The 14091-nt window shown below is 57.4% G+C and overlaps 1 protein-coding gene across 2 annotated transcripts in view; it reads right to left on the bottom strand.

The window, feature by feature from the left end:
• Positions 1 to 9734: 9734 nt before the first annotated feature.
• Positions 9735 to 14091, bottom strand: part of Tab1 (TGF-beta activated kinase 1 (MAP3K7) binding protein 1) — a 32168-nt gene continuing 27811 nt past the window's right edge. For both annotated transcript variants that reach the window (XR_007108402.1, XM_047550583.1), the window contains exon 12: positions 9735 to 14000. Coding sequence is in view for 1 of the 2 variants with exons in the window: in XM_047550583.1 (XP_047406539.1) it covers positions 13969 to 14000 (32 nt within the window). In the remaining variant the exon portion in view is untranslated. The remainder of the gene's footprint in view (positions 14001 to 14091) is intronic.

Raw genomic sequence — 14091 nt, 5'->3', positions numbered from 1 at the left:
CTACTCAGTGGCTACCTGACAGAGCTAGGACCCAGGTCTGGGACTCCAGAGCCGGAGCTCTGGCCACCAGGGGCCAGCCCCTCCCAGGTCCTCACCCGGAAGATACCACTCCCACAGTGGCCAGCCCCCCGAGAGGGAGATGGCAGGTGTATATGCGTGTGGGCAGAAGTCCATTTGTTTATTGGGTGCCTTGCCTAGGCCAGGCCCTGGACTCCTGGCTGTCTTGGGGGGGGTATGAGTTGAACTTGTCCCTGTCCCAGGAGAGCCTGGACCAGGGTAGGGAAGACATAGCAGAGGGGAAGTGGGATGGTCGGCCTTCAGGACTCTTAGGTTTAGACGTGAGGTGTCCCCCAAAAGCTCTTATGCAAGACAATGCAAAAAGGTTTAGCGTTGAGATGATTGGGTTAGGAGAGCCTTAACCTAATCGGTGCGTTAATCCCTTCTAGGGCCTAACTTGGTGGGAACCGTGGGCAGGTAGGGTGTGGCTGGAGGAGGTGGGTCGCTGGGGGTGCCTTTTGGGTAGAGATTTTTTTGCTCTTGGTGAGCAGAGCTTGCTCCCTCTGCTTCTTGATTCCTTGTCCTGAGCCGATTCCTCTGCCACACTTTCCACCATGACGCCCTTCATCACCTCAGGCCCTGAGGAATGGAGCCAGCCATCTAGGGACTGAGACGTCTGAAACTGTGAACCCCCAAATAAATTTTTCTCCTCTAAAATTGTTCTTGTCAAGTATTTTGGTCACATCAGTGAAAAAGCTGAGTAAAATCAGGACCAAGGACGGTGGGCCAGCATCTCCACCAGGCCTTCAGGACCGGGGCAGCTTCCGGCAGACGAACAGCGAAGGCCAGCGCGGGGGTGGGGCAGCGTGCGTGCCTTTAGGGGACAGGCTGGTCACAGCAGAGATGGGGAGGTCTTTCAGACTGCGGACCCCTGTCAGCTCCAAGGATGCCCAGGTGCTGACAGCTGGACGGAGTCCCCAGACAGACACTGAGCAAGTAACAGGAACTGCTGCCCATGCTGGCCCAGGTGCCGGGCCGGCAGTGAGGCTGGACGCCCCAGGGGAATGGGCTGAGCGCTTCAGTGGCCTCCCGGTTTATTCTTGCCCCGGGGCCCTTGGAGAGCTAAGCAGACACCCACCTTCTGCCCCTTCTGCCCCTGACCACACCCCCCCCACCTTCCCCAGGCGGAGGGGGTCTGCGTCTTGGGGATGGGACGGCAAGCCAGCCATGCCACTCTCCACTGGCCCACCTAACAGCAGCTGCATCTCCCAGGCTGCTTTAGGTTCCAACCGCCCGCCTCTGGGCCACGGCCTCACCTGGAACAGGAAGGGGGTCGGGGCCAGGCCTGGAAGGGGACCTTGGGAGCCTCCGGTCTGACTTCACTTTCCTGAGCCTGAGACCCACAGGTCCAGACGGGGCCTGCGGGAGGCCAGCGGTCTCTGGTTCACTTGACTGGAACCCAGATGAGCCAGAGCGCTGCTGGGAGACCCCGGGCAGGGTCTGCACTGCCGTATGGAGCCAGGCCGTGGGTGGCACTGGAAGAAGAGAGAAATTCCCCCCGGAATCTGGAATCTGCCGCAGGAGAAGGCACAGGGCCGACCCTCCTGCTGGGGCCTGAGCTAGAAGCAGGGGCTCTGCAGCCGACCCGATCCCGCATCCCGGAGGCTGCAGAGCCGCCCAGGCTCACAGGGGCTCAGGGCCGGCTCCTCCCCAACCCCGTGCCGCTCTGCCGGCTCTCGTTGGTGGGGCCGCTCTGGCTGCTAGAATCCCTAGAAGCCCCCATGGGACCAGTGCCTCCTTCAGGAACTTGTCAGTCCTTTCTCCACCTCTCTGCCCAGGTTCCTTAGGCACCCTACCACCTGGTTTCCAGACCCTTCCATCCCAGCCATTCTCCTTTTCCTCCACCCTCCCCCAACATGGCCTGACCACCCTGGCTTTCCGTAGGATTCCTGGCTGCCCTGCACACTTCTGAGCTGCTGCGTGAAGTACAGGGTGGCACTTGGAAAGCTCAAGCTAGAGTTCCAGAATATTCTGATTTCAATAAACCTCAGTCACATACAAGGCAGAAATGTGAATAAGAACACGATAAAGCCCAGCTGGTGGCACACGCCTGCAACCCCAGCTACCCGAGGGAGGCTGAGGCAGGAGATTTGCCAGTTGAAGGCCAGCCCTGGCAACTTAGTGAGACCCTGTCTCAAAATAAAATAAAAACACCTGGGGGTATAGTTCAGGGGTAGAGGGCTACTGGGTTCAATCCCAAGAACTGCAAACACCGAAAGGGTTGGAGTTCTGTTATTGTTGTATCTTTGGGTCAAACTTTTAACCTCTCTGTGCCTCGGTTTTCTCACCTGTGGAATGGGAATGTGAATCACACCTGCTTCGCAGGCTGAGTAGAGACTGCACGGGTGCATGCGTGTTCAGCACCATTATCACACTGCTGGTCTGGTCATAGCCAGAGACTGGCTGCTCAGGGTCCCCTCCTGCTGGGGTTTAGGGGCATGAAGTCTAGTTGGGAAGATCTTTGGCAGCCACTGAGTTCAAGGCTACTCCATCACACTGGTGAAGAAGTGGGGTTCGGAGAGAGGCCGTCTGTTCAGGGCCACAGGAAGCTGCTAGGACAAGATCCCAGAACCATGACCAACTAATGGCAGGGCCATGACACCAAGGACCCCGCACCTAGACCACTCCTCTGGCACTACGCTGCCACCCTCGAGAGCGATTGACACCCTGTCCCCAGCCAAGATCGGGGCTGCAGAGCCTGGGCCCTTGGGACCCTCAGAGGCTCCACCAGAACTAGAGGCTGTGCAGAAGGGACCCCCTGCCCCTGGCACCTTCCCCTGGAGGACAGAGCACCCCTGGACGTGGGGCCAGGACTTGTGGGGTCTGCTGTCCTCACACCGTACCTCCTGAGGGCTGGACGGGGAGTGGAGAGAGCAGCGGAGAGCACCGGGGTGGGCCAGGCCCCTCGGTCTGCTGAGAGCCACCTGCACACTGAGCAGCTTGTTTGGCCTTGGAATTCCTCAGAGAAGTGCACAAAGCCAGCTCTCAGGGCTCGTCCCCAAGACCAGGCATGGGAGAGGGACACTGAAGCTCGGAAGAGGCCAGGTGTGTAGCAGAGGCCATGCAGCAGCACGGATTAGGGTCCCGGTGAGCAGCAAGCCTCCCACCCAGGCCTGACTCTCCCTAGGCCTGAATCGACCTGTCCCCAGGATGGCCTCTGTCCTCTCTGCCCCTGGGGCTACCTGGCCTGTGCAGCAGGGCTAGAGAAGGTCCGGGCCAAGGAACCGTGCCAAGGGCTCAGTGTCCACGGTGGGGCTGCTGGCAAGCTGGCTCTGGTGTCCACCTGTGTCAGTAGCACCCCATCCCACCCACCCCTCGCCCCTCACTCAGAGCTGTTTGGCTTCTGCTGGCTCCATTGCCCAGTCCTGCCAGGCACCCACCAGAGCCGCCAGCATGGTGTTTCCTGGGGATGGAGTCAGACTGGGGTGCTGGAAGGATCAGGAGCCCTCATGCATGGCAGGCAGGAATTCGAACGTTGCCGCGGCCCCGGGGGAAGCCGGTGGCAAACAGAGTCAGCCGGGGAGCCCCAGTCCAGGCCTGCGCACGCAACCCAGAGAAAGGAAGACAGGGCCGCCCACGTTCACAGCAGCGTTACTCAGACACGGGAAGATGGAGGCCACCCAGCTGTCGGCGTCGGGGGAGAAGCAAAGGCCTACGTCCACGCGGAGGAATAGCAGCCTTAAAAAGAAGGGCGTCGTCACCTGCCATGACGTGATGACCCTGAGGACGTGATGCCAAGTGAAATAAGCCAGTCAGAAAGGGCAAATGCGTCCGAGTCCACTTGAACGGGGCCCCGAGGGCAGATCCACAGACAGAGAGCAGGATGGCCTTTGCCAGGGACAGGGGACAGCGGTGGGCACAGGGGGCTATTGTTAAATGGGTGCAGAGTTTCAGTTTCAGAGGGTGAAAAAGTTCTAGAAATGGACGGTGTGACAGCTGCACAGTCATGTGAAGGTACCTAACACCATGAGCCGGGCACTTGGAAATGGTACATTCCGCTCCGTGTATTTAATCGTGATCCTTGAAAAGCGGGCGGGAGGGGGGGCAGGCCCCGGGACTCCAGAACGATGAACGTGGTCGGGGTGGTAATCATGGCCACAAGTCGGTGGCGCGGGCCACCTCTGGCTGGCTCTCCCCACACTGAGACACCAGCCAGGGACCTGGGGCAGAGCGGCCACCAAGGCAGGCTGGCGCTGCGTGGGCCCAAATCCCAAATTCCCTAACTGTGACCTCAGACAAGTTACCTGACCTCTCTGTGCGTATCTCCTGTCTGTTAAGTGACGCAGGTGCAGTGGACCCACCTCTGGGGCTGTGGGGGCGGGCGAGCAGGTCACTGAATGTAGAATGCCCGGCTCAGGGTGAGCTCAGGGTGAGCACGGTCCCCTGCCTACTCTCGGTTTCTTTAGAGGAGGAAACTGAGGCCCAGAGAAGTTAGATGACTTTCCCAACATAGCACAGCTAACAAGCGTAGAAGCCTGTCACAGCTCGGCAGTCGACCGAGGGTGGCCACATGACTTCCTGAGGCTTTCTAAGGGTGGGGGAGAAAGAAGGACCCTCCCAACCCCCCCACCCTCCCTAGAGAATGTTATTATCTTGGGACTTTTTCTCAGAACCTGTAAGGCCAGGGTGGGGCCAGGGTGGGGCCAGAGAAGGAAGTTTCTCAGGGTCAGGGAGGCCCAAGGCTGCGGGGCAGGCCAGGGACAGCAGCCCTGAGCAGCCCTCGCCAGCTCTGTGCTCCCATCTAAGCCCAGGCAGGGCCCACTGAGTGTCGTCCCCATAGGAGCAGCAAGCCCGTCCTCATTCCTCGCTGGGGCCTGGCAAGTCACCCTAGGTGGACAGGAAGCAGGAAGAGAAAGGCCCCCAGACTTGAGGAGAAGGGCCTGGCCAGCCGCTGCAGCAGGCCCTGCCTCCTGGGCGTTCCCAGCACATGGGCCCTGCACCCTCTAGTGACACTCCAGCCCCAGGGTGGGACCCCGGTGGGAGCGTCTGCCAAGGTGGCTGCCGGCAGGTCTTCCGCTGCGGCCACAGCCGGCGCCTCCCGCTCCCTCCCCTGGAATCTGGGCTGGCCTGTGATTTGCCTCAACCAACAGGGGAAGTGACCTGGAAATTCCCAGGCCTGGGCCTCAGGAGACCTCACAGTGTCCCTGTCCCCCCGCGTGGAGGCTGGAGGTCGCGGAAGGAAATCTGATGGCCCTGGTGCTGGGGAGAGAGGTCACCAAGGAAAGAGCAGCCCTGGAGACCACACAGGGAGGACAGGGGCCAGTGTCCTGCCCGCGTGCTGCAGATGATGAGCTGACAGACGGGGCCCGGGCTGCTCCTCCGCGTGCCTGAGCCAGGTGCCACCTCGTGGGACTCGGCTCTCCCTTCAGAGAGGTTGGCAGCACAGCGGGGCTGGGGGCCAGGGTGCAGAGGACTGAGGGAGGCCGGCAGGACTCAGGAGGGCAGGAGCCACTGTCACTATTATCAGAGGGTGACCACTGGGCTCCTGGGGGTCCCCACCCACGGATGGTGGCCTCTTCCGTCATCGCTCTGCCCAGCCATGGTGGGTACTGGCTGCTTTCTGCCCAGCTGACCCAGGCAGGAGTTGGGGGAAAGAGGGTCATTTTCTCCACCATCTCGGGGAAGCCATCAACTCCTGGACTTTGGGTCTTCTAAGGTCCATTCTCCAGGGCTGAAGCATGCAGACCCCTTCCCAGTTACAGTCCCCAGGGGGCTACTGCTGAGTGACATCGCCATGTGCCGTGGCTGAGCCTCCGGCGGCCTTGGAGGTGTGGGATGCAGCCCCTCAAGAGGAGGTCCAGGTGAGGGACCAGGTGACCTCCCCACAGTCGTGGAACCTGAGCAGAGCAGAGATGCCCGTCCTCCTTCCACCTGACCTCGGTCCTTCCCTGCTCCAGGGAGGGAAAGCTGAGCACCTGCCGCGGCAGGAGAGGCGCACTGAGCTGCCCGCCGGCCTCTCTGCCCCGCCCGCCGCGCCCTGCAGCCGCGTGCCTGTCCCTCTGGCAAGGTGATGAAGAGCTCAGCTAAAGCAGCCTGTGCTTGTCGCGGGTGGGGTGGGGGCTGACGCCTTTCCCGGCCGGCCACATTCCTGAGAACCCTCTGAGAACCCAGCGTCCCCAACCCAGCAGTGGTGCCACACCCCAGGCCACACGGCCGGAGAACGGCCGCCCGCAGGCCTCCCCTCGCTGAGTCCCGCTCCCAACCCTCCTCTCAGGCTCTCCAGTTTGAGGAACTGCCAGAAATTTGGGGTGCCCAGTCCACCCAGAGGGTTGTGGAACCAAATTTCTACAAAGGAGGGCTTAGTGGGGCGGGGGTCCTGTCTGCCTTGGCTAGGAAGCCGGTCCTGTCTAAGCCCGTGGTAGGTGTGTTTGAGGCTGATGGAGACTGGAGGTCACCAAGGCCACCAGAAACCTCCACGGCACTGCCAGGACTGCCCTCGCAGGGCCTGCTTCTCATCTGGGGATCTGCACCTCCTCGCACCCAGCTCTGCCCACTCCCTCCCCCACGCCTCGGGCGCTGTCCTGCCCCATCCTTCCTGGCTGGCCCGGACGCTGCTCACTGCCCACAGCTCCCTTTATCTTGGTCACCTCTGCAGAAGACGGGACCCGAGCAAGACCTGGTCATCCCGAGCAAGGTCCAGAGCAGCCAGGCTGAGGGGCTCCCTCCTAGTGACCCCTGAAGGGTGACAGAACATGCCCTCCCCAAAGATGCCATTTGAAGGATTATTTGGGACTTAAGGCACATAAAACAAACAGAAGGTACAAGATGCGCTCTCTGACCCTCTCTTCTTTCCTCCTGAAAACAGGTGCAATTCCATGTGAGAGATGTCCTCTATGACCACAAGGAAAGGACCACGCTTACCTTCAAGTTAGGGAAATTGAGATCAAGAAATTTTTTTTCCCCTTCCAGTGCTGGGGATGGACCCCAGGGCCTTTGTACCTGCTAGGCAAGTGCTCAAGCCTGAGCCCCAGCCCCAGCCCTTTTTATTTAAAGTTGAGACAAGGTCTCACCAAGTCGCCCAGGCTGTCCTCTTACCTCAGCCTCATGAGTTGCAGGGAATGCACCACTGCTGGCTTTGTGTGTGTGTGTGTGTGTGTGTGGTGTGTTACTGGAGATGGAACCCAGTGCCTCACGCATGCTCAGCAAGTACTCCACCACTGAGCCACATCCCCAGTCCCAAGACAGACCTTGTTAAATAATTCTAGTCTTTCCTTCGCCTGCCTGCCGTCTCCGCACTTCCATGGGTCTTCCTTTCCTCGAGGGCTCCTGTATGTGGTCAAGCTTGTATTAAATAAGTGTGCATGCTTTTTTCCTGTCTGCCTCCTGTCAGTTTAATTCTCAGGTCCGGCCAAAAATCCCTAAGAAGGTAGAGGTAAATTTTGGCTTCTCCTATACCCTCACTGGCAGTCTGTAATCTGGGGGCTCTGCCTCTCTTTCGGAGACAGCAAACAGAGCAGGCGTGGTGACGCACACTTATAATCCCAGTGGCTCGGGAGGCTGAGGCAGGAGGATCTCGAGTTCAAAGCCAGCCTCAGCAATAGCGAGGTGCTAAGCAACTCAGTGAGCCCCTGTTTCTAAATAAAATGCAAACAGGGCTGGGGATGTGGCTTGGTGGTCGAGTGCCCCTGAGTTCAATCCCCAGTAACACCCCCCCAAAAAAAAATAAAGAGACAGTAATCAGAGGCCCCAACAGGGTCTGACCTGCCTGTGTCACACAGCAGGAAAGGGCTGAGCCTGGGATCCCACGGGCCTGACTTTCTGATCTGATCTCAGCAGCCCATGGGGAAGGCTTCTCCTTCCCTGGGGCCCAAGGGAGGAGGTGAGGTAGCCCGACTGCTTCCATTTTGGGTGGCCGCCACTCCTCTGCCACCAGGATCGTCACCAACTCTTAAAAACCCTCGTTTTCAGTAGAAGATGGTTTAAAGCTCTCCTACCAGGATCTGCCTCACCTTGCACTTGGGAGGGGCCTCCTCCCCGTTACAGGCTGGGGTGGCCTGGCACGTGCTTGCAGCCAGCCGCCAGGCCCGGGCATGGGACGCCCAACTTGGCTTGGAGCAGGGAGTTTCTGCCCGAGGGAAGCCTGGCTCTCTTCCGCCTTGCTGGCCCCCACATACCCAAGTCTGCTGGCACTGGGTCCTGGGGACAGGAGGAGGCATTGATGATCACATGGCAGCCCCTGAAGTCGCAGGATACATCAGTTACTGGACTCCGGCCCATGGGCGATGAATGGGGGTGGGCACCTGCCTCCCCAACCCCACATTTGTGTTCGAGGACAGGAGAGGGACTGTCTATAAATCGGGTCCCTCCCTGGGCCTCTCCTCCAGCCTCCCCGGAGGATTTGGGATGCCGTGGATTCCTGCTGCGTTTCTGCTGTCCAAACCTGAGCCCTCTTACAGGAGGACAAGCTGCCTCGGAACTAGAAAGTGACCTGCCCGAGATCATGTGCCACCCCATCCTGTACGGGGACCTAGTCCGCCCAGAGGCCTGGCCGGGGCAACAGGCCTACATGCAGATGGCAGTTGACAGCAGGCTGAGAGGTCCCGCGAGTCAGGCTGGACTGGCCGGCATCCCTGAGGGCACAGAGCTGTCACGAGGGCCTTTCCTCCCTGCCACCTGTGTCCACTCGCTGTGTGTGAAACCTTCACGGCTTCCTGTGTGCCGGCTTTCTCTCCTGGGCACACACTAGGTGCTCAAAGCATATTTGCCAAAGGAGCGAGTGAATGTCCACTGTAGATGGAGGTCAGATGGGCAAGGATGGCAGAGGGGAGATCCCTGGGGGTGCTGGGTGTGGGGAGCCGTGGCTACGGGGGCTGGGGCCAGGGGGCCAGGCTAGAGAGGAGAAAACGCCAACAGGACCAGGCGCTCTGTGGGGGGCTGGGGGAGGAAGGGATTGGGGCGCTAACTCTGGGGGCTCTGAAGGACTAGGCTGCCCCGTGGCTGCCCACCCCTGAAAATGGGCTCAGAGTCTGGGTTGCAGGTGTGACATAATGAGGACAGAGCCAGGTGCCCTCAACACTTCCTCCCTGGGTTCCAGGAAGCCCTCCTGGATTCCCCTCCCCCAGGGCCAGCTCCTCCTGGGGTTCCTGCACTGGTCCACCCCTCCCTGATGACTTCACACAGGGAACAGCCCTGGGGACAGCCCCTGGGGACACAGAGATGACCTTGCTTCAAGGGAGGCAGACCCAGAAGCCAAACCACAGCATTGCTCACAACCCAGCAATGCCTGAGTTTTCTTTGAAAGAACAAATTCTCAGGACCCTGGGTTGTCCTCGATCATTTTTATTATGGTGCTTCTTAAACACGCGCAGACGCTGGGCCAGGTATAAACTGCTTGTGCGAAAGTCTGCCTCCCACGTTAGACTCAAAGCAAATTTAAATGAACACAGAGAAGGTGACTGACCCAGTAAAAATTCCAATTGGCAGCAGGAAGGTGCTCTCACCAGCGGCCAGGAGGTCAGGAGCCCAAGAGGGGTTGGGTCTCGAGGGCCAGGTGGCCGTGGCCACCATGTAGGGCCCATGGAGGCCTTGCTTCTCCTTGTCCCCTCCTGTGTCCAGCCATCCTGTGAGGTACTGGCTGCAACAGTGCCTGACAATTCACAGCCGTTCCAGGCACCTCGGCTCTCATTGACCTCTAGTGACTACAAAGTCCCTGGTCAACACAAACCCAAACACCCAGAGTAGCAGATTTTTCCTTTTTTTTTTTTTTTTTCCAATTGTGGTAAACCAGGCAAGTTGGCGCACGCCCGCAATCCCAGCAACTGGGGAGGCCGGGACAGGAGGATGGCAAGTTCCAGGCCAGTCTCAGCAACTGAGCAAGACCCTGCCTCAAAATAAAAAAAAGAAAAAGACTGGGGATGTGGCTCAGTGGAAAAGGGCCCCTGGGTTCAGTCCCCAGTGCTGGAATAAACACGTACATGAATGAGAAGATCGTGGTTAAACGCACATGGCACGGACACCATGTTGGCCACTTTTGAATGTACAGCTTGGGGGCATTAAGCATGTTCCATTGGTCACTTCCACCATCTCCAAAGCTCCATCTTCTCTCTCCATCTACTTTCTGTGAACTTAACTCTTGGTCACATCTGTGTAGAGCCATATGCTATCTGCCCTTTTGTGACTGGCTTATTTCGCTTAGCGGGGTCTCCAGTTCATCCAGGTGTGGTGTGTGCAGAATCTCCCCCTCCTCAGGCTGCATGCTGTTCCACCATTTGGACAGACACAGCTGGCTTATCCACTTGTGCATGGTGTCCATGCCCACCTTTTGGCCATGGTAAACAATACCTTGCAAATATCACCACGAGCATCTGCTTGAGTCTTTGCTTTCAAATCTTTGGGGTGTACAGCCCAAGAGGAATTGCTGGGTCAAAAGGGAAGTCTATTTTTTATTTAGGGCATTTTAAAGGTGGTTATTTAAATGGACTTAAATGGGATTAGAGCCAATTTGTTCTTAAAGACTCAAAGATCCACCAAGTTAAAAAATCTTCACACTCTTCAGATTATGTCCAGAGATTCCAGTTTTAAAGTCTGAAGCTGTACCATCTGGTGGGGTGACCTTGAACCACGGAGCCACGCAGCCCCAGAGGGTGGCCGGTCTTGCAGAAATGTTCTCTACAGGCAGAACGTGGCCAGATTCTACAGATTTGGCCAAAGAGAACGTAAGGTCCCCAGTAACGCTCACATGGGTTACATGTTGCCCCAGCCCAGGCAACCGCTGCTGTTTCCCATCTCTATGGATTTGCCTCTTTTGGACATTTCCTTTAAAAGGAATCTTAGAACACTTGGCCTTTTGCCTCTGGCTTCTCTCACTGAGCATGTTTTTGTTTTGTTTGTTGGTACTGAGGATTAAACCTGGGAGTTCTCTACCACTGAACTAGATCCCCAGTCTTTTTAAATTTTGAGATAGTCTTGCTAAGCTGCTAAGGCTGGTCTACAACTTGGGATCCTCCTGCCTTGAATCGCTGAGAACACAGGTGTGCGCCACCACGCCTGGCACTGAGCAGGAGGTTTCTAAAGTTCATTCACATTGTAAGGTGTGAAAACGTTCACTCCTTTGCACAATATTCCATTGCATGGACATACTGCAATGTGTTTACCCTTTCATCTGTTGATGAATGTGTGGATTGTTTCTACATTTTGGCTATTATGGGTGATGCTGCTGTGGACTTTCTTGTACAGGTTATGTATGGATACATGTTTTCATTTCCTAGGAGAATTGAGGCTCATACAGTAATGGCTGGTTCCTTCTGTCTTTTTAACATTCACATTATTTATCAGTTCCAGATACACATCACCAAGGTCAAATTGCTCCGACACTTGTCATCCCTGAGGTGAGATGTGGAGGCACTTGCTGGGCATTTCCCATGTCAGTATTTTCAGGATGTGTTCCTGGGAAGATCAGATTCTCTAGCAAGTGTCCTTCCAGGAGCACATGGGCCTGGCTGCCCACTAGTGGCTCAGTTGCTACCCTGAACACTTGGGATATAGCTTTCTGGTGTCCCTAAGTCAGTTGCCTCTTTACCTCTACTTTCCAGCTTCAAAAATTGTGTGGATGGTCTGGCATGGTGGCACGTGCCTATAATCCCAGTGACTCAGGAGGCTGAGGCAGGAGGATTACAAGTTTGAGGCCAGCCTCAGCAACTTGGCAAGACTTGTCTTAAAATAAATAATAAAAAGGACTGTGGTAAAAAAGGGGATGTGGTTCAGTGGTAAAGCCCCTGGCTGTTCAGTCCCTGGTACAAAAACAAGAATGGGTGTTCTGCTCAGCGCACCCACCCCCCTCCTTCCATTCTAGGGGTTTTGTGTTGTTTCCAGTTCTGGGGAGGAGCCCAAGGCCCTCTTGCAAGCTAGGCAAGTGCTTTACCATTGAGCTGTACCCCAGCTCTACTCGTGGGATTATACCAAGAGGGAAGGAAAGAAGGAAGAGAGGGAGGGAGAGGGAGAGAAGGCGCCTGTCCCTTTCTGCAATTTTAATGGGTTTTAGGAGAGAGAGAAATTTGGCCTGCCATCTGTAGCAGCCTGGTCAGGAGGAGGCCAGGAAACCCCTATCCTTCACAAGTGCCCCCACCCTGGTGCAGAGCCCAGCTGCTCTGGGAAGCTTCCCAGACCCTGGCAGCTGGAGGGCGCCTCCCCGGGCCTGGCCCTGGTGCCCATTCTGAAGGAGCTGCAGGGTCTTCCTTCACCGGTTGCTCTCTCTCCTTTCTCTGCACCCTCCAACTGCAGCCCCTGGTTGGGGCCACACAGTGCTTGGTGTGCTCTGTGCTGGAGAACAGACGGAGGGCACTTGTGAGAAGGCACAGCCCGGGCCAACCTGGGAGGTCAGGAGGCCCCGTGTGGGCCCCGCCCTGCCCTCATCTCGGGTCTTTTTGGGCTGTTCTAGAGCCTTTGCCAGACTCCATTCCTGGGTCTAGACGCAGTGGTGGCAGGCTCAGGAAGGCTGGAACCACAGGCCACCCCACTGAGGACTGGCTTAGGCCCTGCAGGTCTGTGACAGAGCTGTCTCCCTGACCAAGCGCAGGGGTGCGGAGCCTCAGGTGCCTCTACTTTTAGGGGGCCAATGGCAATGTTTTACTTTTTTTGAATCAGAATTAAAAAAATAAACTTTTAGTTCAAAGGAGAATTGCAGCTGGGTGCAGTGGCGCACGTCCAGTCCCAGCAACTGGAGGCTGAGGCAGGATTGCCAAGTTCGATGCCTGGGTAAATTGGAGACTTGGTCTCAAAATAAAAAATAAAAAGGGTTGTGGAAGCAGCTCAGGAGTAGAGCACCCATGGATTCACTCCCCAGTACAAAAAAAATTTAAGGGTTTTAATATATTAATATATTCACCTTTGTACAACACAAAGTTCAATTTTGAGGACTGGGTCCCTGGAGCAGGAGACTCAGGTCCACCCTGTGGCCTGAGTCCAGGAACTGTCCAGGATGCCTGGGCCCCGGGATCCGAGGAAGGCCTGGGAGGGAGATGCCCGGGAGAGGGAGGTGTCACGGAGCCTTGGCCTGCAGGCGAGTAGCTCTCAGGAAGTGTCAGCAGAGGCGCAGCGCAGTGTCCAGGCCAGTCCCAGGCTGAGCGGTGGCCCGGCTGGCCGGAGCGAAGTACAGGGCCTGCTGCTTGGTCAGGGGCTCTTTCTATGCCAGTGGACGCCAGCCCTTCCCAAAGTCACAGAAAAGCTGGCACACACGTCCCTTCCTGGGCTCAGTCCAAGGGGTTGGGAGCTCTTGGCCAGGACTGGGCAAGACTGGAGATGGCGACCCCCTTCCACTCTCCGCTGCCTGACCACCCCCACCTGCCGAGACCACACTCCCTGCTGAGCTCACACGAGCTCCCAGGCCTTGGGAAGGGGACATCCTGACCCCCTGGCCCTGGTGCCTCTCCCACAGGGGCCGTTTCTCGCTCCTTCTTCACCCTGCTGACGCCTTTTCCTTCAAGACGCTTCCCCTGGGGCACCCCAGGTCTTGGCTGGACACCTCCAGGACAGGGTCATGACTCATTCTTGCTGGGTCTGCAGTCAGGGGCAGGCCCAGTGCTGGGAAGGGCTTGGTGCCTCCCTCCCCCAACTGCAGTGGGCAAGTCAGGCAGGTCACAACCTCAGGATGCCCTCAGTTCTAGAGGGACCCTCGGGGCAAAAGCTTCCATCCTAAGCTGGAAGAGCCGGGGTGTTCCAGTGGGTTTAGGTGGCTTTGAGAGTTTGTCAAACTCACCTCTCAGGCCTGGAAATCAGGAGGAACCTTACGGCATGTAAAGTTCAGAGCTCAAATCCCTCTCCGGGTGCTCTCAGGTGATCTGTTTAACCCGAGTCCTGGTTTCCTGATCTCCGTGGTGAGGCCACTGAAGCAGTCTCTTGGCCGAGACTTGATAAAACGCCACGTCTGCTACACGCCCGACACGGAGTCAGAGCTCATTAAACAGGAGGTTGTTTTTAAGGTTTTTCCAAAAAGCTGAGCTGTAAACCTTGGAGATAAGACCACCAGGGAAGTTCATGAGCCCCATCTGAGGCCACCCCGCAGTGGACCCTGTGGAAGCACCAAGGGGCCAAGGGTAG

Source organism: Sciurus carolinensis, chromosome 4 (genome assembly GCF_902686445.1).
Source record: "Sciurus carolinensis chromosome 4, mSciCar1.2, whole genome shotgun sequence".
Taxonomy (NCBI): Eukaryota; Metazoa; Chordata; class Mammalia; order Rodentia; family Sciuridae; genus Sciurus; species Sciurus carolinensis.
The sequence above is the reverse complement of the archived record's forward strand: the minus strand, read 5'-3'. Positions and strand labels throughout refer to the sequence as shown.